Here is a 23,830-nt window from a genome sequence, read left to right as displayed (position 1 = left end):
TTATGGGGGGCGCATTATACTATATGGAAGGCTATGTGAGGGGCCATTGTACTGTATGGAGGACTATGTGAGGCCATTATACTGTATAGAGGACTATGTGGGGCCATTATACTGTATGGAGGGCTAGTGCGGGCCATTATACTGTATGGAGGGCTAGTGCGGGCCATTATACTGTATGGAGGGCTAGTGCGGGCCATTATACTGTATGGAGGGCTAGTGAGGGCCATTATACTGTTTGAGGCTGTGTGGAATCCATCACACTGTTTGGAGGGCTAGTGCGGGCCATTATACTGTATGGGGGGCTGTGTGGGGGTCACAGTTGGGGGATTATACTGTGTTAGGGTCACTATACTTTGCCTTGGAAGTTGAGGTGGGGTACAGTAGGGTCATTATACTGTGCATGTGGAGGAATGCACCATGGGGGTATCATACTGTGTTTGGGGGGCCCTTTTATTGCATCATACTTTATGGGGGCAATGAAAGAGGAATCTAGGACTTCAGCAGGATGAAAATTACATTGTAAAGCCTGTGATACAGAAAAATATATTTATTTCTTTTTGGGGGAGGAGGGGGGGGGGGTCAATTAGAGCTTCTGCTATGGGGCCCCATGATTTCTATGTATGCCCCTAACCTATGAGAGGACCACCATTACTGGTACGTAGAGTACGTCAGCCGTAAAGCAGTCGGTGGTAGGACCGCCGGCAGTGTGTGAGCAGGGTACCTGCTACCAACATTAAAGGGGTATTTCCATCTCCAAGATTCTATCCCAATATGTAGTAGGTGTAATAATAATAATATTCCTAAATACCTCCAATTAGAAATGTAGTACAGTTCTCCTGATAATTTATGTGGCTTACCCCATGTGCAGGGCATTGCAGTAGCTTCGGTATCCATGGTTACGATCACTCATATAGTGACAGCTGTTGGTGGTCCTAACCATTGATACACAAACTACTGCAATGCTCTGCACCTGGGGAAAGCAACATAGTGAATCAGAAGAACTACACTACATTTCTTATTGGATATTATTTGATATATTATTATTACCCCTACTACATATAGGATCCCGGAGATGGGAATAACCCTTTAATGTCACTGACATGGCAAATCACCCCCCACAGAGTGACAGATGGGACCCCACAGGAAGAGGAGTGGACACCCTCTGCTCATCACCAGCTCTCTCTGTGCTTATCTCACTGACAAAACCAGGAGGGGACCTGAATACAGTATATAGCTGTCTAATATATAAGTATATGTATCTGCCTGGTATAGCATAGCTGCCTATCTGCTTATGTAATATCTATCACGTCCTGCAGCCTGGGCAGATGCTCTAGGTGTGGATCAGTGATGTATGGGTGGTCTCTGGCCTCCCCCTTGTACACGCCCCCTGTCTGTGCTCTCCATACAGTGAGTCAGCAGCAGCCGTGGGCGCTAGGACCGCGGGGCGGCGCACGTCCTCTTTGTCTTCCAGCTGATGCAGCGCCGGGGTCTGTGCTGAGCTCTGTACGTGGCTGCTGTGTATGTAATGTATGCGGGCATCTGCCTTATATCTGTGTGTATAGGGGGGTCTGTGTGTGCCTGTGTGTGCTGCTCCTTGCTGTATATACCTGCAGTACAGGGAGCCTCCATCCATGCAGCTGATCTGTGTATGGGCATGGTGTAGACCTCTCCAGAGTCACCTGTGTTACTGTATCTGTGTATATATATACAGCCTCCGCATCACCCCTATGTCTGTCACTAATGGCAGGGCTTGTGCGCTCCCTATTGTCTGTGTATGGGCTGTATACATCTCTACCCTGTCTGTATACTTTCCATTTCTCTTTCCTTTGCTTTATATGTTTTCAAGGTTTCCATATCTGTACTGTGTCCTCATTGTGCTGCTCAAAAGGCTCTCCATATATCTCTATACTGTCACTGTATACATATACGGGGCAATATTCAGGTATATATATATCTCAATACTGCCCCATATTTCTGAATACTGCCCCATATACACCTATCCTTATGTATCTCTACTCTGTCTTTATATATTTCTATACTTATCCTATATATCGCTATATTGTCCCTATATATCCCTATACGGCACCTATATAGCTCTATACTGCCGCTATATATCCCTATACGGCACCTATATAGCTATATACTGCCCCTATATCGCTATATTGTGCCTATATATTTCTATACTGCCCCTGTATATCTCTACAACACCCTTATGTATCTATACTGCCCATATGCCTATACTGCCACTATATATCTCTGTACTGCTGTATATATCTCTATATTTTCCCTATATATCTATATCTATTCCTAAATATATCTAAGCTCTACCTATATATTTAGACACGACCCCTATACATCCATACTGTGACCATATATCTCTACACTGCCCATAGATATCTTTGTCCCAATATATATTGCTACACTATCCTCATACTGTATATCTCTACATTATTTCTACACGGTCCCTAAATATCGGTACTGTCTATATTATGCCACCACACACAGTATAATCCCGGCAGTAGGACCAGTGTGATGTTCCCTCGTGAAGGCCTCTTAATAGTGTTGTCCACGTGGTCTCCAGACAAATCTCCAGCTGTCACTGCGTCCAAGGTAAAAGCAGGACTCATCGCTGAAGAGGACAGACCTCCATTCCAGCCGCCATTGCTCCATTCCAGCCCTCGCTCTGTATCTGGAGACCACGTGGGCAACGCCATGAAGAAGTCTTCACAAGGGAATGTCACACCTGTCCTACTCCCTCTAGTCTTCATTCCCGGTGCACTAACAGCTCAGCGTTACATTGGTGGTGGACCTAGTGGTGCGGCCATTTCTCCACAGAGTCCCAGGAGCCATTTTTCTACACGACAACCCCCGGGCCACATCTTGCTTGTGCTACTGTGAGTCGCCTGCGTGGCCTAAACCTGCTCCCATGGCTGCAGCGTCTCTGGACTTGTCTCCAACAAGCACATGGGAATGCCATTGGTCGGTGATTACACAGGAGCTGCCGACAGCGGATCTTGATGATTTGTACATTCAATGGCAGCACCTTGCTCAGACGACCATTAATAATAACCTCAGTGATAGCAGCCGAGGCAGGAAGTGCCGGGATTTCTTCACGTGGCTCAGACTCCAGACTGAAGAAATTGAGATCTTTTATTACTTTTTTCTCCATTTTTTCATCATTTGCAGATCAGTAACGTCTCCATCCGGTGATTTCCATTATTCCACCACCACTTCTCTTTCTTGGTGTTGTAATTTCTCCATATAGCTATTAGCTGTATCTATGTACCTCTCTGTACTGTGTATATATATATGTTCCTGTATCTTCTGTATAGTGCTGATTGAAGTTCTTGAGACGACTATATCTTTATATATTATTCTTTTCCCTCTCCTTTCCGTACTGTCAGTTTATCCGTTGTGTGTAATTTCCCCATATATCTATAAGCTGTATCTATATACCTCCCTGTACTGCGTCTATATAGGTTCCTGTTTCTTGTGTATAGTGCTGATTGAAGTTCTTGAGACCAGGGCTGTGGAGTCGGAGTCGTGGAGTCGAGTCGGTATTAAATGGACCAATTCCGACTCATAAAATATATAATAAATCGGGTACAGTAGTTCAATGCAGTTTGTGGGGAATATTTTTTCAAAAGAATTTGAGAAAGTTATGTAATGTCCTATAAATGTCTGTCCTATTCCTGATCTAAGGGTCTAGACTTTTAGCTGAGATGAATCTGTGCTACAGTAAATTTATCACTTAAACACGAGCCATGTATGAGAGAGTCGGAGTTGGAGTCGGAGTCGGTGTTATGGAAATTGAGGAGTCGGAGGTTTTGCTTACTGACTCCACAGCCCTGCTTGAGATGACTATATCTTTATATATTATTCTTTTCCCTCTCCTCTCTGTACTCTCAGTTTATCCATCGTATGTAATTCCTCATACAATTCTCCATTTCTCTACATCGGACCAATGTGCACTGTAATATCTGTATCACTACTCTCATATCGCTCTCTGATGTTCTGCAGACGTCTCCTGTACAGAGACCCCGGCCGTCATGCCCGGATATAGACTTGTCCTCCTCTTGCTGACCGCTGTCCCTGAAATCCTCAATGTCAGGGCTAATGAAGTGCGAAGTTGTGTGGATGCTGCCCGGGAGCTTAGAGACAGGGGACTGAGTGACATCCCGGAGGTCCGGACCCCAATATCTGGTACATCAGCCACTTATATGTCCCGTAATTACTATATATGCAGATAGACTGTATGGACACACTATCCTATCTGTCCCTGTAAGGTAAATGTGTATGATTTATGACAATATATTACTGTCACTGGTGTATTAGAGGTGACAGACATTCGCCGTCAGTTTGTTGCAGGAGATCTCTACGTTTGGCATTACAGACATCTTCTTAGATGAGAGGCTGTCTTTAGGACCTTGCTTCTACCTCCCTCTGGTAATTAGCTCCCTGGCCGGGGTGTATATATACCTGGTGTGTCTGAGAGGGAGGTGCCGACTATATTCATTTCTACTTGTGAGGCTTAGCAGGAGCAGCACTTCGTCCTCTCTGGAGCTTGAGACCGAGTTCGCATTTGTCTGGAGTCGCCTAAAGCTAAGCATTCTCCCCCGTTTGTCTACTCTTGTTGTCTATAGAGTTTAGTGGAGGTCGGCTAGTGCTCATCTCCTCCCATGCCTAGCCTTAGCCATGCGCCAGGGAAAGACAGGCCGAGGCACGCATGCGACGATTGCTGAAGAGCCAATATAGGGATGGTAGTTGAGACAGGGTGACACTAGACAAGACTAGGAGGTCTTCACTTCCCCCTTTCCCTAGTGTCTGGGCTCCCTTTCCCTTTCCCCTCTGTGTTGCACTAAGTCTTTCCCACACCTGGCGTGACAATTACACTGATAATGTACTTTGCTGTGTTCTGTAGGGGAACATCTTCGGATATGTCCTCAGGAGTATACGTGTTGTCCTAGTGAGACTGAGCAGCGGCTAAGTGAGGAGAGCGTCAGGGATTTGGCTCGCATTGTCAATGAGACCGCCAGCTATCCCACCGGAGTGTTAACCAAGGCGAGGAAGAGGTTCCAGGGTGAGTGCGGACGTGTGTGTACGTCTCCTTCACAACACTTTACTTCTACTACCATTAGTATAGTAGTTCGCACTGACATAGTCGGCACTGCTATATGGGCACTATTATATGGGCACTGACATTGTCTGCACTGTTATATGGGCACTGCCATGGTCGGCACTGATATTATTGGCATTATTATATGGACCCTGATATGGTCGGCACTGTTATATGGGCACTGATATGGTCGGCTCTGTTATATGGGCCCTGATATGGTCGGCACTGTTATATGGGCACTGATATGGTCGGCTCTGTTATATGGGCCCTGATATGGTCGGCACTGTTATATGGGCCCTGATATGGTCGGCACTGTTATATGGGCCCTGATATGGTGGGCACTGTTATATGGGCCCTGATATGATCGGCACTGTTATATGGGCCCTGATATGGTTGGCACTGTTATATGGGCACTGATATGGTCGGCTCTGTTATATGGGCCCTGATATGGTCGGCACTGTTATATGGGCACTGATATTGTCGGCACTGGTATACGGGCCCTGATATGGTCTGCACTGGTATACGGGCCCTGATATGGTCGGCACCGTTATATGGGCCCTGATATGGTCGGCTCTGTTATATGGACCCTGATATGGTCAGCACTGTTATATGGGCCCTGATATGGTCGGCACTGTTATATGGGCCCTGATATGGTTGGCACTGTTATATGGACCCTGATATGGTCGGCACTGTTATATGGACCCTGATATGGTCGGCACTGTTATATGGGCACTGATATTGTCGGCACTGGTATACGGGCCCTGATATGGTCGGCACTGGTATACGGGCCCTGATATGGTCGGCACCGTTATATGGGCCCTGATATGGTCGGCACTGTTATATGGGCCCTAATATGGTCAGCACTGTTATACGGGCACTGATATGGTCGGCACTGTTATATGGGCCCTGATATGCTCGGCACTGTTATATGGGCACTGATATGGTCGGCACTGTTATATGGGCCCTGATATGGTCGGCACTGTTATATGGGCCCTAATATGGTCAGCACTGTTATACGGGCACTGATATGGTCGGCACTGGTATACGGGCACTGATATGGTCGGCACTGGTATATGGGCCCTGATATGGTTGGCACTGTTATATGGGCCCTAATATGGTCAGCACTGTTATACGGGTACTGATATGGTCGGCACTGGTATACGGGCACTGATATGGTCGGCACTGGTATATGGGCCCTGATATGGTCGGCACTGTTATATGGGCCCTGATATGGTTGGCACTGTTATATGGGCCCTGATATGGTCGGCACTGTTATATGGGCACTGATATGGTCGGCACTGTTATATGGGCCCTGATATGGTCGGCACTGTTATATGGGCCCTGATATGGTCGGCACTGTTATATGGGCCCTGATATGGTCGGCACTGTTATATGGGCCCTGATATGGTCGGCACTGTTATATGGGCCCTGATATGGTCGGCACTGTTATATGGACCCTGATATGGTCGGCACTGTTATATGGACCCTGATATGGTCGGCACTGTTATATGGGCACTGATATGGTCGGCTCTGTTATATGGGCACTGATATTGTCGGCACTGTTAAATGGGCACTGATATCGTCGGCACTGTTAAATGGGCACTGATATGGTCGGCACTGTTATATGGGCCCTAATATGGTCGGCACTGTTATACGGGCCCTAATATGGTCGGCACTGTTATACGGGCACTGATATGGTCGGCACTGGTATACGGGCCCTGATATGGTCGGCACTGTTATACGGGCCCTGATCTGGTCGGCACTGTTACACGGGCCCTGATCTGGTCGGCACTGTTACACGGGCCCTGATCTGGTCGGCACTGTTACACGTGCACTGATCTGGTCGGCACTGTTACACGTGCACTGATCTGGTCGGCACTGTTACACGTGCACTGATCTGGTCGGCACTGTTACACGGGCACTGATCTGGTCGGCACTGTTATATGGGCCCTGATATGGTCGGCGCTGTTATACGGGCACTGATATGGTCGGCACTGGTATACAGGCCCTGATATGGTCGGCACTGTTATATGGTCTGTATCTGGGGACCGTGTGGCTTTGTTATTTTGGCACTGGACAGAGGTATTGCGTTCAGCAGATTATGGCAATATATTTTGGTGCTAATACTGTATCGCATTACCCTGTTACTTGGGGAACGTGCGGCACTGTCACTGGGCACAAATCTAACTTTTAGGGTATGTCCACACCTGGCATATACAGTACAGACCAAAAGTTTGGACACACCTTCTCATTTAATGATTTTTCTGTATTTTCATGACTGAAAATTGTACATTCACATTGAAGGCATCAAAACTATGAATTACCACATGTGGAATTATATACTTAACAAAAAAGTGTGAAACAACTGAAAATATGTCTTATATTCTAGGTTCTTCAAAGTAGCCACCTTTTGCTTTGATGACTGCTTTGCACACTCTTGGCATTCTCTTGATGAGCTTCAAGAGGTAGTCACCGGAAATGGTTTTCACTTCACAGGTGTGCCCTGTCAGGTTTAATAAGTGGGATTTCTTGCCTTATAAATGGGGTTGGGACCATCAGTTGTGTTGTGCAGAAGTCTGGTGGATACACAGCTGATAGTCCTACTGAATAGACTGGTAGAATTTGTATTATGGCAAGAAAAAAGCAGCTAAGTAAAGAAAAACGAGTGGCCATCATTACTTTAAGAAATGAAGGTCAGTCAGTGCGAAAAATTGGGAAAACTTTGAAAGTGTCCCCAAGTGCAGTTGCAAAAACCATCAAGCGCTACAAAGAAACTGGCTCACATGAGGACCGCCCCAGGAAAGGAAGACCAAGAGTCACCTCTGCTTCTGAGGATAAGTTTATCCGAGTCACCAGCCTCAGAAATCGCAGGTTAACAGCAGCTCAGATTAGAGACCAGGACAATGCCACACAGAGTTCTAGCAGCAGACACATCTCTTCAACAACTGTTAAGAGGAGACTTTGTGCAGCAGGCTTCATGGTAAAATAGCTGCTAGGAAACCACTGCTAAGGACAGGCAACAAGCAGAAGAGACTTGTTTGGGCTAAAGAACACAAGGAATGGACATTAGACCAGTGGAAATCTGTGCTTTGGTCTGATGAGTCCAAATTTGAGATCTTTGGTTCCAACCACCGTGTCTTTGTGCGACCCAGAAAAGGTGAACGGATGGACTCTACATGCCTGGTTCCCACCGTGAAGCATGGAGGAGGAGGTGTGATGGTGTGGGGGTGCTTTGCTGGTGACACTGTTGGGGATTTATTCAAAATTGAAGGCATACTGAACCAGCATGGCTACCACAGCATCTTGCAGCGGCATGCTATTCCATCCTGTTTGCGTTTAGTTGGACCATCATTTATTTTTCAACAGGACAATGACCCCAAACACCCCTCCAGGCTGTGTAAGGGCTATTTGACCAAGAAGGATAGTGATGGGGTGCTACGCCAGATGACCTGGCCTCCACAGTCACCAGACCTGAACCCAATCGAGATGGTTTGGGGTGAGCTGGACCGCAGAGTGAAGGCAAAAGGGCCAACAAGTGCTAAGCATCTCTGGGAACTCCTTCAAGATTGTTGGAAGAACATTTCCGGTGACTACCTCTTGAAGCTCATCAAGAGAATGCCAAGAGTGTGCAAAGCAGTCATCAAAGCAAAAGGTGGCTACTTTGAAGAACCTAGAATATAAGACATATTTTCAGTTGTTTCACACTTTTTTGTTAAGTATATAATTCCACATGTGTTAATTCATAGTTTTGATGCCTTCAGTGTGAATGTACAATTTTCATAATCATGAAAATACAGAAAAATCTTTAAATGAGAAGGTGTGTCCAAACTTTTGGTCTGTACTGTACATTGCAGATTTTCAGTACAAGAATTGTAAGCAGGAAATTATCAGAATTGAGGAAATTTTACCCAAACGTTTCACACATGTCTTTTGCCGATCAGATGTGTATTTTCCGGATTGCGGTCAGCGGGGATGTCACAGTCTTATCAGACCTCACGTGTTGCGGATTTTGCTGTGAATTCCCCCAGATTTTCAGAGAAATCTGCAACCTCTACAAGTCATGATGGAGGCCGTGTTCCCTGTCTCCTGTTCATCATTATTTTACCTTTTTTTGCAGAGTTTTTCCTCGCACTTCTTGACTCTTCGGAGAACTCTCTCTCAGCCATGTTTGCCCTCTCTTACGGACATCTTTACTCCCAGAATGCCGCTCTCTTCAGCACTCTCTTCTCAGAACTGCGAGCTTACTATATGGGAGGCGGAGCGAGCCGGCTGGCCGACGCCCTCTCCGAGTTTTGGGCTGCACTTTTGGAGCGTACACTGCGGCTGCTGCTACCCCATTATGAGCTGAGTGCCGACTACATGGAGTGCGCCGGTCGGAGAGCCGAGGAGCTGAGACCCTTCGGAGACATCCCTCGGAGGCTTCGCATACAGGTCTGGTGGAGAAAGTTCTCACAGCCCCCTGTCATCTGGTCACTTGGTTTCTCAATGACATCATTGGGGGTGGGAGGATCCCTATACCATCGGCCCTGGGGACCTAGGAAAGACCCCAATGCCGTCTATACTCCAAGTGTTGCCCTCACAACAGACCTTGACATTAAGACCCGCTACTGGCTAACACGGTACAAAAATATATATTTTCCCTGTATCTAAGTTGTGAATAACACTTTAAAGAGGTTTTCCCATCTCCAAGATCCTATCCCAATATGTAGTAAGTGTAATAATAATAATAATAATATTAGCAAATACCTCCAATTAGAAATGTAGTGTAGTTCTTCTTATTTGCTATGTCACTTACCCAATGTGCAGGGCATAGTAGTAGCTTAGATATCCATGGTTATGACCAATAAGAACTAGCTGTCACTATATCCGTGGTCGTAACCATGGATATCTAAGATACTACTATGCCCTGCACATTAGGTAAGCAACATAATGAATCAGAATTATACTACATTTTTATTGGAGATATTTGCTAATATTATTATTACACCTACTACATATTGGGATAGAATCTTGGAGATGGGAATAAGTCCAACATGACTCTTCCATAGGCAGTTACTATAACTATCATAATCCATCTTCTCCAGGTCACACGAGCACTGGGAGCAGCCAGGACACTGGTCCAAGGACTGGCAACGGCAAGTGACATCATCAGCAGGGCAACCAAGGTACAACAGCGGCTGATTAATCCAGACTGCTCCTAGTTCACACACAAGGGTCAGAAAGCCGAGAGATCAGGTGCTGTTCGCTGGGTCTTTGCCACGTTATATGAACAGGTTACCACTGAGTTACTGATCTCTCCAGATCTCGGCTTTATGAACCTTCATTCATCACTTTCTAACATCTTCTTTAAGGGAAGATGAAATAGTAAATGGAAGTGGTTAAGTGAATGGCCTAAAATTTTTTCCGCCCTCAATCATTTGTCTCTCTTTAGCTTCTTGAAAAGTTGGGAGGTACAGATTTTGTGCTGATATTTCCCTCACTCCTGTCTCTCTCTTTCTAGACCGTGCCTCCTCCTGATTGTCTCCGAGCCGCCATGCGGATGTGGTATTGCCCATTATGCAGAGGTCACACCGGCCTGCTGCCATGTCACGGCCTTTGTCTAAATGTCATGAAGGGCTGCCTTGCCCACCAGGCAGACATGGATGCCGATTGGAACAGTTTGATTGGTGAGTGTTACTTTTAGATAAAGGAGTCACCACTACTTGGGTAACCCCTTTGTAAGTGCTGTAGTCACCCAAGTAAAATAAAAATAAAGGTTACACTCTCCTCCACATCTACGATTTCGGTGCCGGGTCTCCAGGCACTTGTGTGCCACAGATATGTTACGTGAGTGCTGCAGTCAATCAGCAGCCACTAATTGGCTGCAGCGCTCGCACTTTACCTGGACATCTGAGTTTCACATGAGGGAAGTGTGAGTGAAGCAGCCCATTGTGACGAGAGCGCCAGGACACCTGACGCTGCCACACCAGGGGGGTTTCTCGTGGATGGAAAGCCTCACTAATCAAAGCCCTGGTTCTTCATGCAGCTAGGCTGCAACTTTCCCCATGCTCAGCATGGCCTGGCATCTCCCCAAGCTACCCTGCTCAACTTAGGGTCAGGGAGATCAGAGAGCATGCAACCTCCTCCCCCAATAAGCCCCCAGGCTGTACTTGCAGGTACATCTTTCTAGGGTTTTCTTGCCTGTCCTGGCCACCTTCCTTTCTACATCTCGCTAGCTGCATCCAAACAGAAAAGCCAGCCGCCTCTCTACCCTGGCCACCATTTGAGGGACACAGACTATGGCTTTCTGGATCCTGTATTTTCTGGTACCAGTAAGCACCCTTCTGGGCTTATTTATATTGGTTTTTCCAAGCACCTTTGTCCATTTCCTGGGAAGACCTCCTAGACATCCCCACTGCACATATGGTTACATACTTCTTTTGTTTGCACAATGACAAACATTTACCTTGTGGTTATCTAAATGGCTGTGTCCTAGTATCTAAACCTCTCACCCAGGTCCCCCTCAGTACCCAAATCTTCCCGAACAAGTGAGGTGTTTCACTAGGGTCTCTCTCTATGTATAGTTGTTTCTGTAGAGCGCTTCCCAGCCAAGCTCGCCTGTGAGTGTTTCTGGAGTAGAGCTTGTGTCTATCACACTCCGTACGTCTCCTCCTTGACATCCTTGGGCTAGACAACCGCTTTGGCGAAGCACCCTCATGACATCAAGAACGATGGCACTTAGTATGAGACTTATCTGCCCCCCCAAAACCACACGTATTCTCAGCCACTTATGTACTCAACTCTTCTTTCCACAGAGGCAACAAGAACTCCTCCTGTCCCTACAACTACAGGCAGTCCTCATTCGGGCTTAAACTTTTCTGAAAAGACTTCCCTTTGACCTTATGTTACTTTAAGGAGATCTTTTCCTTCTTATATTACCCTTTCGGGTAAATAGACATCTTCTCTCCCTCATAGAGATTTGAATAATTAAAAGAAAATGCTGCTTGGGTGAGAGAAATGATATATCTCAGCTACAAGACAGTCAAGATAGTTTTCAACACCCTGCTCAGGAACAGGTTTATTTCTTCAGCTCCTATGAAGCTTCGACCTCATGCTGTCGCATTCTTCCGAGCCATCAACTACAACCGTGGAACGTTTTCCAGGGATGTTATTATAACCTGCTCGCAGTTCCAAATGAGGGCAGCTTGGAAGACCATCCTAGACTCAAAGGCTCAACTAATTGGCACAGATATGAAGATGCTGAATGGACTCCCTGTGGTCTGTGGTTACATCACTGGAACTAGGAGAATTCCTGTCTCCAGTAGACTTACGCAACATGTATTTTCACCTTCATTGAGTTCCACCAGCGTTTTCCTCGCTTTGGAGTTGGTTCTCTTTATTTCTAGTTTATCGCACTGTTCTTCAAACTTTCAACAGCACTTAGGTTCTTCACCCTGACTGTGTTACTCCATGCCAGAAAAGTGGCAAACATCCCCTGTTTAGACAGTCTTTTGGTGAAGGTTTGGTCCAAGGAGCAGAATTTGTCCAGTCTCCAATTCTTCATGGATTCCTTGTTTATTTTTTTGGGGTTAAACAATCAACTATCAGAAATTTGAACATTACTTTCGACACCTGAGTAGTTTTTTTTCCCCCACCAGAAAAGCTCTCCCCTATTGATCTTTCTCCTTGTGGGTAGTGTTCTTCATGAAACATATTGTTATGATCTGCTACAAGCACTAAGGAAAGAAAGGAGATCTGTCCCTACAATAGAACTAAGCTAGATCCCTACGATGTAACGGGGAACCTGATCCTGCGATCAGACCCGCTAAAGTCCTCGGCTAGTCTGTACGAAGACCTATAGATGCAAGGAAGGGATCCCTACAAGAACTAGGGACTGGGATAAAGTTGGACACCTCCTAGCAGAAATTGTAGCAGTAAAAGACAAACACAAAACATAGAACAAAGGTCCGACGACCTAGGAAAACTGACTGAGAAAGGTAACTAAGCACCAAGCTAGCTTAAGAGAAGAAATTACAATGAAGTCCAGCAAGGCCAAGGGGGCGGAGCAGGACTAAATAGGCAAAAAAGGTCATGTGACCAGCAAGATAGAAAAAACCTAACAGGAGAGTTCTAACACATATCAGTGGACTCCTTAATCGTCATATCCATTTTTCTGTTCCATGCAGCAGAGGCCTTCACACTGTGGTTGTTGGCCTCCCCTCTGTTTTATGACAGATCATTCTTTTCACTTCAATGGCAGGTGACAACCAACACGAGTTTCGCAGATTGAGGAGCAGTGTTTGACCATCACAGCCAGCAGCCTCACTGTCCTAATCTAGTCCACACTTGCCCATGCTTGAAAGCTAAGCAAGGTTGAGCTTAGTTCTGCCTTGGATGAAACACGAGCCTGGAGAAATCGAGGTGCTGTCTAGTTCTCTACTACGGGTTGTGTCTCTCTGATGGAAAACCACCCCCAGATCAACATACTGGAAATAAAAACCATCCTTTTTCTCTTTTTCTCAATGGTCCTCCCTCAGGGATCTCCCGCTCCAAGTACAGACCAACAACTCAAATGAGTGGCCTACCTGAACCAACAGGAGGACACCAGCAGCCCTTCAGCGGGGGGGACCACCACGTTTCTTCTCTGCATATTCCTCCATGTCCCATGGCCACAGACTTTTGTGAGAAAAGAAACTCCGGATCCAGGGGAGTGGTTGTCCTCCCATATATTTTCAGTCAATTATGTCCTTTTGGGGAATCCTTCACGCCCCTTCACGTCCCACCTTCATCAGTAGGTCTTTCCTACATTGGCAGATCCTATATTTTTCCTCCTTTTCTGCTGCTTCCCCATGTTCTCAAGCGGGTCAAGGCGAGGCGGAGGGCATTCCAGCAATCCTGAAAGCTCTGGATTGGCCTCGCGTGGCATGGTATTCCGGCTTTATTGTTAGTTGCAGATGCTATATAGCTTCTCCCTTCCTACCCTTACCGTTTTCTCAAGGATCCTTATTGAATCTCAAGTCCGTTCAGACCGCTGCATTTGTTGATGAGGTTCTGAAATCTGTTGGGTCCCTCTGCCTCAGTTATCCAGCTCATGCTGAAGGCTTATAAAGGTATAGTTCGCCAACAGTTAAGACTGAACCTACTATTTTTTCTTTGTTTGGTGTGAACAGAGGGACTTCCATACAAAGCTTTTCTCCATTTCTAGGATTCTTCTTCCTAGACTCTGGTCTACATGAAGGCCTCTCCCTCACCTCCTTGAAAATGTTTTTTTCTGCCCTCTCCATTCTTTTCTAGTGTACACTGGCTTCCTCACAAACAGGAACAAGACTTTTCTTCAGGGAGTAGCTTATTAATCCACTCTTCAGGCATCCGGTGGTACCTTGAGACCTTTTCCTTGTTCTGTGTGTTCTCCAAGAGTCTCCTTTTGAGCCTCTCCAAAGCATCTCACCTTAGCTTTTTTTGGGGACTGTGGCATTTCTGGTAGACATAACCTCCGTAAGTTAGGTGTCTGTGCGTGTTGCTTTTTCCTGCGGGGCTTACTTGTTCTCCTTATGACAAGGTGACCTCTGACTTCTACGTCAGTGAGAATATCACCTTCCACTTATTTGGACTTCTCCAGCCAATCTCTCCTCCGCGAGCATTCCCTCCACTGTATGTATCTGGAAAGGGCCATTGTAGTCTATCCCTTCTATTGGAGGCTTTTTTTGGTGTTCCGATTATCATCCTGATCCCTGATAGGCTATGTAAACGCCATTTCCAACTAGTTCACATCTGTTATGTGGAACCCTATAAGGTCAAGGGCAAACCACTGTCCTTTTGGATCACTTCATTCCACTAGGGCGGTCAGGGCCTCCTGTGCGATCAAGCATCAGGCCTTTACATGTCAGGCTTGCAAGGCTGTTCTTGGGCCCCCCATCTACACCTTCCTCAGGTTCCACATATGCTGCTAATGGCTTCTACCGATGACAGTTTAGGACGTAGGGTACCACATGCCACTGGCGACCAGATGGTCCATATGGTCATTTGTTGGTTGTTCTCACCTACTGGGACTGCTTTTGGATGTTCAAATTCCTCTGTCCACCACTGCTATTAATGAGAAAGTTGGATTTTTGTAAAAGTCGGAGGGTAGAGCCCACCTCTCCAGAATTTTCTTCATTACGTAGAAACAAAAACTCAAGATGATAAAGTGAATGGAGCCTCGCCAGGCCGCTGAGATATGTTGGATCTGATATGGTCTGCTTTAGATATTTAATTTACAATATATTTGTCCCCAGGGAGCAGCGGAGATATAACATGCTCTTGTGGTAAGACTCACAGTATTTATTACGGCTTATAGCTATCTTCTAAATGCTTTCCTCACTTAGTACATTGATTTATTTCTTTTCTGGGCCGGATTTCACTTTCCATCAAGAATTAACAATATAAAAATACAATCTGATTTTTTTCTGATGATTTTATACTTTTTACTGTAGGATGTGAATGATTTTTTTTATGATATATTTAGTTCCTCCAGGGGACCTATGTGAATGTATAAGTAGTGTAGTGATAAGTGTTAGGTCACAGATCACCCTCTTCTCCGGCATCCAGTGCCGCTTCGGTCTTTTTCTGAGTCTCGTGGCGACGATTACTACCAGCTGGATCACACTGCACTCTACGTGTGAGACGGGAGTCTCTTTTTACACCGTTTCTTCTTTGTGTGAATATTGATCCATATTATACAGCACATTCTAGTGTCGCTGCCATGTGTCTCCTTGTAGATGGGCTGCAGGAAGTGGCCGAGCGTCTCACCGGACCGTTCAATGTGGAACTCGCCACCGAGTCCATTGCTGTGAAGATTTCGGAGGCAATAATGACCCTGCAGGAGGAGAGCGTCCAGCTCACGGCTCAGGTACTTCTCTCTCTAATGAGATGTAAGAGCGGTCCTCAATACGGAGATTTCAGCGTTGGTGTCGGGGGGGGGGGGGGGCAGCTCTAATATCACAGGAGAGAGGGGTCTTCCTTACTGTCTGTGTAATTGTGGATTCACACTTCTGAGTATGGACAGGCTGGCCACGGGTCTCTTGACCTGAACTTATCAGCCTCATGTATGCTTGGGAGGCCGTTGAGTTTGGGTCAGGTTGCTTGGTGCACCCTGGGTGTGGCCAAGAAACTCAGTGCACTGTTCAACCTTCTGATTTTGCATGTCTCCGCCTCTCTTACTGGTGATTGACAGCGATGGCTTGTCGGAGCTCTCTCTGCAGTCAGTGCTCACTACAGGGACGGCAGAGCTGTGGGTCACAAGCAAGGGTCCGTATAAAAGCCTCGGCCTCCTGTGTCCTCAGTACAAGTGATTACAATGTCATTGTACAGATCTTCCAGTCATGTGGCACCCCTCGTCCATCCCGAACCAAACGCTCCCCTCTGCAAGAGCCAAGGAGGACGTTCCATGTGTACAGCAACGAGGAGAAGCCCACCTCAGCTGCCGGCACCAACATCGACAGGCTGGTGAGAAAAGATGGGTCACCATAGCTATCCATTATCTGCCCATTATGCTCCTTTACATGGCATTTTATTGTGCCCAGGTGTCAGACGTGGTCTCCAAACTCCGACAACTGCGCGGCCTCTGGAAACTTCTCCCTCTGTCTCTGTGTTCGGATCACCGGGTGTCGGCCGGTCTCAGTAACCAGGACCGGTGCTGGAACGGACAGACCCGAGGAAGGTGAGCAATGGCCAACGTGACCTGTTGGTTGTCAGACTGATGTGTGTCCATTATTAATTGGAAACAGTGATACTAAATATGCGGATTTGATTTTTTTTTTATTGAAAATTGGGGAGGGGATGAATCAAATTTTTATATATTTTTTCAAGCATTTTTAAAAAAAAAAAAAAAAAAAAATTATATTATAGGTCATGGCACGGGCTCCTCCTAGTGGTGAATGTAGACTGCCAAATTGTTATCATTTAAGGCGGTTAAGCCGAGGCAATTATCTCTACTCTACCCGGCAGATCCTGAGCTGATGCCCCAGCGGCCGCAGCAGTCACATACCATGCAATGGCATCACCGCTCAGCGACGACAGCCATGATGCCAGTGGTGCCACATGTGACCGCCACGGCCACCAGAAGCACCAGCAGGGCCACCATAGCTCAAGCACTGGATCTAACTCTTGCAGCTTATTAGAAGAAAGTTGTATAATCCCTTTAGCTCTACAGTATTTTTTGCTGACATTTCTCTCTTCCATATTGTGATTCGCCAGGTATCTTCCACAGGTAACAGGTGATGGCGTCGTCAATCAGATCAATAACCCGGAGGTGGAGCTGCCAATGTCGCCTCCAGATCCCAGAACCCGTCAGCTGGGGCTGCAGCTCCGCGTGGTGAGGAGCAAACTGAGAGCAGCGTATAGCGGGAAGGACAGCGAGACGCAGGAGCCCTGTAAGTGTGACCGCCTGTATGCTACAGATAAGCACCACACCCCTCTATGTCACACAATATACCGTATACAGTACACTGATATGTACCGTAATATGCTGCATGTGGTATACTGCCTATAGTGTCTGAACTAACCTGGTACGACACCCATCTTTCCATATGTGTCATCTATCTTGCCATTCCTGTCTGAGCTAACCTGGTATATTTGTAAGCTGACCACAGCACAACTCCCTTTTCAACACTTTATTTTCTTTATGGCCAGCCTGTTTCACTTTGCTTGTGTTAAATCATGTTCTGGCCCAATTTGTCATTATCTCATAAACCTGGGTCAGAGGCCTCTCCCCTTAACAGCTGAATGCATTTACTAGCATATATATCGTGAAGTCTAAGTCTGGTTGACGTAGTCTGGCCAGTGTGAATTCACCAACTGTGAATGAAACAAGTGTGGCATTTGAATTAATCCTGAATTGAACCTGAAGGGAACTGGATACCCAGGCAAAGTAAACAATGTTTTTGTTTGTTTTCACTCTTTCCCCTATAGACCTTCACTTTCTACTAAGCCCCTTAATCCCTACACCTAGTAAGGAACTCTTCCTCTCTCCCTCCATCCTCTCCATTCATCTCACCTCCTCCTCAGAACTATTCCTTAACATTCAATCCTGTGTCTCCAAACACAGACAGCCACCTCATACCCTCTCCTGCTCCCACCTGCTAACACTTTCCCTGCTCCTTCTGACTGCTGGCATTTTCTCTCCAAAATCCTGGCCCTCCTCACCACATCCCTACAGTCATTTCTGCCTGCTATCTACGATCTGTCACAAACTCTTGCAACCTTTCTAACCTTATACCCATCCGCCCAGTCCTCTCTTCCCCAGTCCCTCTAACAGGAGCTCTATGGAACGCTCGCTCCGTATGCAACAAACTTTCCTACATCCATGATCTTTTCATTACTAACAAACTCTCCTTCCTTGGCATCACCGAAACCTGGCTCATCCCCTCTTATACAGCTTCTCCAGCTGCACTTTCGTACGGTGAATTCCAACTTTCTCACACCCCTCTCTCCAATGGCAAGCATGGTGGAGGAGTAGGTTTTCTCCTGTCAGATAACTGCTCCTTCACCCATGTCCCACTGCCACCCTCCATTACTCTCCCCTCCTTTGAGGTGCACTGTGTGCTCATCCACTCCCCCTCCAACTGGCCGTCGTTTACTGTCCCCCCAGGACCAGCCACCACCTTCTTTGACCACTTCACCACCTGGCTGCTTCATTTCCTTTCCGCTGATATCCCACCCATCTGTCTCCAAGCTTCTATCCCTCACTTCCTCCTTCGGCCTTGTTCAATGGTTGACAGCCCCCACTCACAAAGATGGCCACACACTGGACCTCATCTTCACCTGCCTCTGTTCCATTTCTAACCTCTCTAGCTCACCTCTCCCTCTTTCTGCCACCAACCTACTCACATTCTCTTTCCTCTCCTCTCCAGGTGCACAAGTGCTCCACAAACTTGCACACCCTCGCAGAAATCTCAAACACCTCAACCTACACTCACTCTCTGAATCCCTTCGCCCTCTCACAGGCATAAGTTCATTACACGATGCAAATGCTGCTGCCACTTTATATAACACCACAACAGCTGCAGCTCTCAATTCGGTCGCCCCCCTCACACATACCACAGTTCGCCCACTCAACCGGCAACCCTGGCACACCAACCTGACTAAACAACTACGAAGGGCCTCCAGGGTTGCTGAGTGGAAATGGAAAAGGTCCCACTCCAACGAGCACTTCATCGCATTCAAACAGTCCCTCACTACCTTCAAGTCCACACTTACTGCAGCAAAACAAACATATTTCTCAGCTGTCATATCCTCTCTGTCACACAACCCTAAACAGCTATTCAAAACTTTTAATTCTCTTCTCCATCCCCCACACCTCCTCCCTCTCCTCTCATCTCAGCCAAAGACTTTGCCTCATTCTTCAAGCAGAAGATTGACACTATCAGACAAAGCTTTTGCCTAAAGTCCCCACAGCCCCTCCTCATATCTACTCAACCTTCCTCCTCCAAAACCAACTTCTCCACAATTACAGACGATCAACTCTCCAAATCACCAAATCACACCTCACCACCTGCGAACATGACCCAATCCCGTCCCACCTCATCCCTAACTTCACCACAGTCTTCATCCCAACCCTAACTTACATCTTCAACCTGTCATTAACAACTGGTGTCTTCCCCTCATGCTTCAAACATGCCTCGATCACACCCATCCTCAAAAAGCCCTCCCTTGAACCATCCTCTGTGTCTAGCTATCGCCTCATATCACTTCTCCCTTACGCCTCAAAACTACTGGAACAACACGTCCATTCTGAACTGTCCTCCCACCTCTCCTCCTGCTCCCTCTTTGACCACCTCCAATCTGGTTTCCGACCACATCACTCCTGTGAAACTGCCCTGACTAAAGTCACCAACGACCTACTAACCGCCAAATCCAAGCGACACTACTCTGTCCTCCTCCTCCTGGACCTGTCATCTGCCTTTGACACAGTGGACCATTCCCTCTTACTACAGACTATCTCATCTATCGGCATCACAGACTTGGCCCTCTCCTGGATCTCCTCATACTTAACAGACAGGACATTCAGTGTCTCCCACTCACACACCACCTCCTCATCTCGCCCCCTATCTGTTGGGGGTTCAGTCCTAGGACCTCTGCTCTTCTCCATCTACACCTTCGGCCTGGGACAGCTCATAGAGTCCCATGGCTTTCAGTATCACCTCTATACTGATGACACACAGATCTACCTCTCTGGACCCGATATCTCCTCCCTACTAACCAAAATCCCACGATGTCTGTCCGCTATCTCATCCTTCTTCTCTGACAGGTTTCTAAAACTTAACATGGACAAAACTGAATTAATCATCTTTCCGCCGTCTCACTCAACTTCCCCCCAACTGACCTATCCATCAAAGTCAATGGCTGCCCACTCTCCCGAGTCACGCAAGCCCGCTGCCTCGGGGTAACCCTGGACTCTGAACTCTCCTTTAAACCACATATCCAAGCCCTTTCCACTTCCTGTCGACTCCAACTCAAAAATATCTCCCTGATCTGCACATTCCTCAACCACGAATCTGCAAAAACACTACTGCACTCTCTCATCATCTCCTGCTTTGACTACTGCAACCTCCTGCTCTGTGACCTCCCTTCCAACACTCTCGCACCCCTCCAATCTATCCTAAACTCTGCTGCCCTACTAATCCACCTGTCCCCTTGCTATTCCCCGGCCTCTCCTCTCTGTCAATCCCTTCACTGGCTCCCCATTACCCAGAGACTCCAGTTCAAAACCCTAACCATGACATACAAAGCCATCCACAACCTGTCTCCACCATATATCTGTGACCTAGTCTCCCGGTACTTACCTGCACGCAACCTCCGATCCTCACAAGATCTCCTTCTCTACTTCCCTCTTATATCCTCTTCCCACAATCGTATACAAGATTTCTCCCGTGCTTCCCCCCTACTCTGGAACGCTGTAACCCAACACATCAGACTCTCGCCTACCGTGGAAACCTTCAAAAGGAACCTGAAGACCCACATCTTCCGACAAGCCTACAACCTGCAGTAACCCTCGCTCCACCACATTACTGCATGACCAGCTCTACCCTCACCTACTGTATCCTCACCCATCCCCTGTAGATTGTGAGCCCTCGCGGGCAGGGTCCTCGCTCCTCCTGTACCAGTCAACGACTTGTATTGTACAAAATTTATTGTAATTGTTTGTGCTATGTATACCCCTTCTTCACATGTAAAGCGCCATGGAATGAATGGCGTTATAATAATAATAGTGTACTGATATATACCGTAATATACTGCATGCAATGTACTGCTATATACCGTAATATTACTCTTTGTAGTGTACTGATATATATTCTGTAATATACTGTATGTAGTATACTGATATATACCGTAATATACTGCATGTATGGTGCTGTAAAATACCGTAACGTTTGCATGTTTTTCCTTTCTCCGTTAGATGATGAAGGCAGTGGGGGCTCAGGCGGAGGGGACCCTGTAACAGAGAAACCTACTATCAAAGTCCAGGGAGGCGACGTAGAGAGAAAAGAGCGACCCAGCAAAGACAAGACGAGGGGCGCAGGCGGCAGAGGGAGGGGCGGTAGGAGGGGTGGGAATAAGTACAATGTTGGGGCAGGACTGCCTGGTTGTTCCCCGTATATCATCATTCTCATGGCGGTAATGGCAGGACTTCTAGTAACTGTGTGATTGCAGATCTGGGTTCTGTCCTGATCTGCATGAGATCGGAAACTACAACGTACTGTGGTGTCAGGTTTTCTGTACATAAGCGCGGGGCTACACAAGCACACTGGCTGCGACACACGTCACACGGCTAAAGATTGCACAATGGCACCATCATATTACACCATAATCACAGGGAATGTGTTTGCCTCACATCCAGCAAGGTTACATAACTGCAACAAGCAAGATGCCAGAAGTCACATCTGCTTCATCTCTCGCTGTCACAGCATCTCACTCTCACATCTGCTCCATCTCTCGCTGTCACAGCAGCTCGCTCTCACATCTTCTCCATCTCTCGCTGTCACAGCAGCTCGTTCTCACATCTTCTACATCTCTCGCTGTCACAGCAGCTCGCTCTCACATCTGCTCCATCCATCTCTCGCTGTCACAGCAGCTCACTCTCACATCTGCTCCATCTCTCGCTGTCACAGCAGCTCACTCTCACATCTGCTCCATCTCTCGCTGTCACAGCAGCTCGCTCTCACATCTGCTCCATCTCTCGCTGTCACAGCAGCTCACTCTCACATCTGCTCCATCTCTCGCTGTGAGAGCAGCTCGCTCTCACATCTGCTCCATCTCTCGCTGTCAGAGCAGCTCGCTCTCACATCTGCTCCATCTCTCGCTGTCAGAGCAGCTCGCTCTCACATCTGCTCCATCTCTCGTTGTCAGAGCAGCTCGCTCTCACATCTGCTCCATCTCTCGCTGTCAGAGCAGCTCGTTCTCACATCTGCTCCATCTCTCGCTGTCACAGCAGCTCGCCCTCACATCTGCTCCATCTCTCGCTGTCAGAGCAGCTCGCTCTCACATCTGCTCCATCTCTCGCTGTCACAGCAGCTCGCTCTCACATCTGCTCCATCTCTCGCTGTCACAGCAGCTCGCTCTCACATCTGCTCCATCTCTCGCTGTCACAGCAGCTCGCCCTCACATCTGCTCCATCTCTCGCTGTCAGAGCAGCTCACTCACATATTCTCCATTTCTCGCTGTCACAGCAGCTCGCTCTCACATCTGCTCCATCTCTCACTGTCACAGCAGCTCGCTCTCACATCTGCTCCATCTCTCGCTGTCACAGCAGCTCACTCACATATTCTCCATCTCTCGCTGTCACAGCAGCTCGCTCTCACATCTGCTCCATCTCTCACTGTCACAGCAGCTCGCTCTCACATCTGCAGCCACATTCACTTTTGTAATGGTGCTGTGTGGTATTAGCTGAAGGCGATGTGTGTCGCAGCCAAAGTGACTTCATAGCCCCGGCCTAATGGGTAATCTTTGTATAATGGAAGCAGAGAGTTTTCTAATAGACTTTGTGTTTCCATTCATCTCATTCTTTTCTGCTTGCTGTCATTGAATACAACTATGTTTAAGGTCAGAGACTAAAATCCTGTTACTTTCTGGATTCCAGCAAGGAATTGTTCATTAGACTGACAGCTTTTTTAATGTAGATTTTTTTTAGCTCTTGTCCGGTTATATGAATGTTAAAGAATCAGTATTTATGAAATGCTGCTAAGACCGTGATTCATTTAGAGGAGATGTACACTCGAGGGTGGTCCCTTTTCATTTACTGTTTCCTGTGATATCTCTGGTGTTCTTGAGGGCTTTTGCTGTAAATATCTAGTATCCCTGGTGGTCTAGAGTGATAAGATCTGTATAGATACTTATTCCATTAATGTAATATTCTAGGCCTATTTATTCGGCAATTCCTACTATTCCTGGTGGTATAGGGTAGTTTAGTGAGTAGTAGCTAGTGTTCCTGGTGGTCTGTACTGGGGATCACTATTGATATCCATTATCCTTGGCAGTGTTCGATGATTAGGGGTCTAAATTTATTATTCCTGAGGGTTTAGAATGGTTTTACAATTAATACCGAACAACCATGGTGGTCTAGAGTAGGGAAATAGCACTGAAATCCATTTTACTTGGTAGTTTAGAATAGTTAGGGGTCCAAATTGAAATATTCTTGGTGGTCTAGGATGCTTTCACAGGGGTTTCACGTTTATTATCTAGTGTCCCTGGTGGTCTAGA

At 46.9% G+C, this 23,830-nt stretch overlaps 1 protein-coding gene across 3 annotated transcripts; it reads left to right on the top strand.

Annotated features, from left to right (window-relative positions):
• Positions 1 to 1,358: 1,358 nt before the first annotated feature.
• Positions 1,359 to 22,953, top strand: GPC2 (glypican 2). Of its 3 annotated transcripts, none has more exons than XM_073654444.1 (11): positions 1,359 to 1,503; positions 4,021 to 4,203; positions 4,922 to 5,080; positions 9,234 to 9,547; positions 10,201 to 10,281; positions 10,617 to 10,782; positions 15,853 to 15,983; positions 16,445 to 16,579; positions 16,657 to 16,793; positions 17,330 to 17,505; positions 21,531 to 22,953. In XM_073654444.1, the coding sequence occupies exons 2-11, from the start codon at positions 4,050 to 4,052 to the stop codon at positions 21,776 to 21,778; spliced, it is 1,701 nt and encodes a 566-aa protein (XP_073510545.1). In that variant the 5' UTR covers positions 1,359 to 1,503; positions 4,021 to 4,049; the 3' UTR covers positions 21,779 to 22,953. The 3 variants fall into 3 exon arrangements, with proteins under 3 accessions (XP_073510545.1, XP_073510544.1, XP_073510546.1); XM_073654443.1 differs by having other exon boundaries at positions 1,372 to 1,518; XM_073654445.1 differs by having other exon boundaries at positions 1,409 to 1,527.
• Positions 22,954 to 23,830: the final 877 nt, after the last annotated feature.

This window comes from Phyllobates terribilis, unplaced genomic scaffold (assembly GCF_046119375.1).
Source record: "Phyllobates terribilis strain yellow unplaced genomic scaffold, ASM4611937v1 Scaffold_11__3_contigs__length_659146591, whole genome shotgun sequence".
NCBI classification, from domain to species: Eukaryota; Metazoa; Chordata; class Amphibia; order Anura; family Dendrobatidae; genus Phyllobates; species Phyllobates terribilis.
Note: the sequence above shows the minus strand (reverse complement) of the source record. Positions and strands in the feature narration are given on the sequence as shown.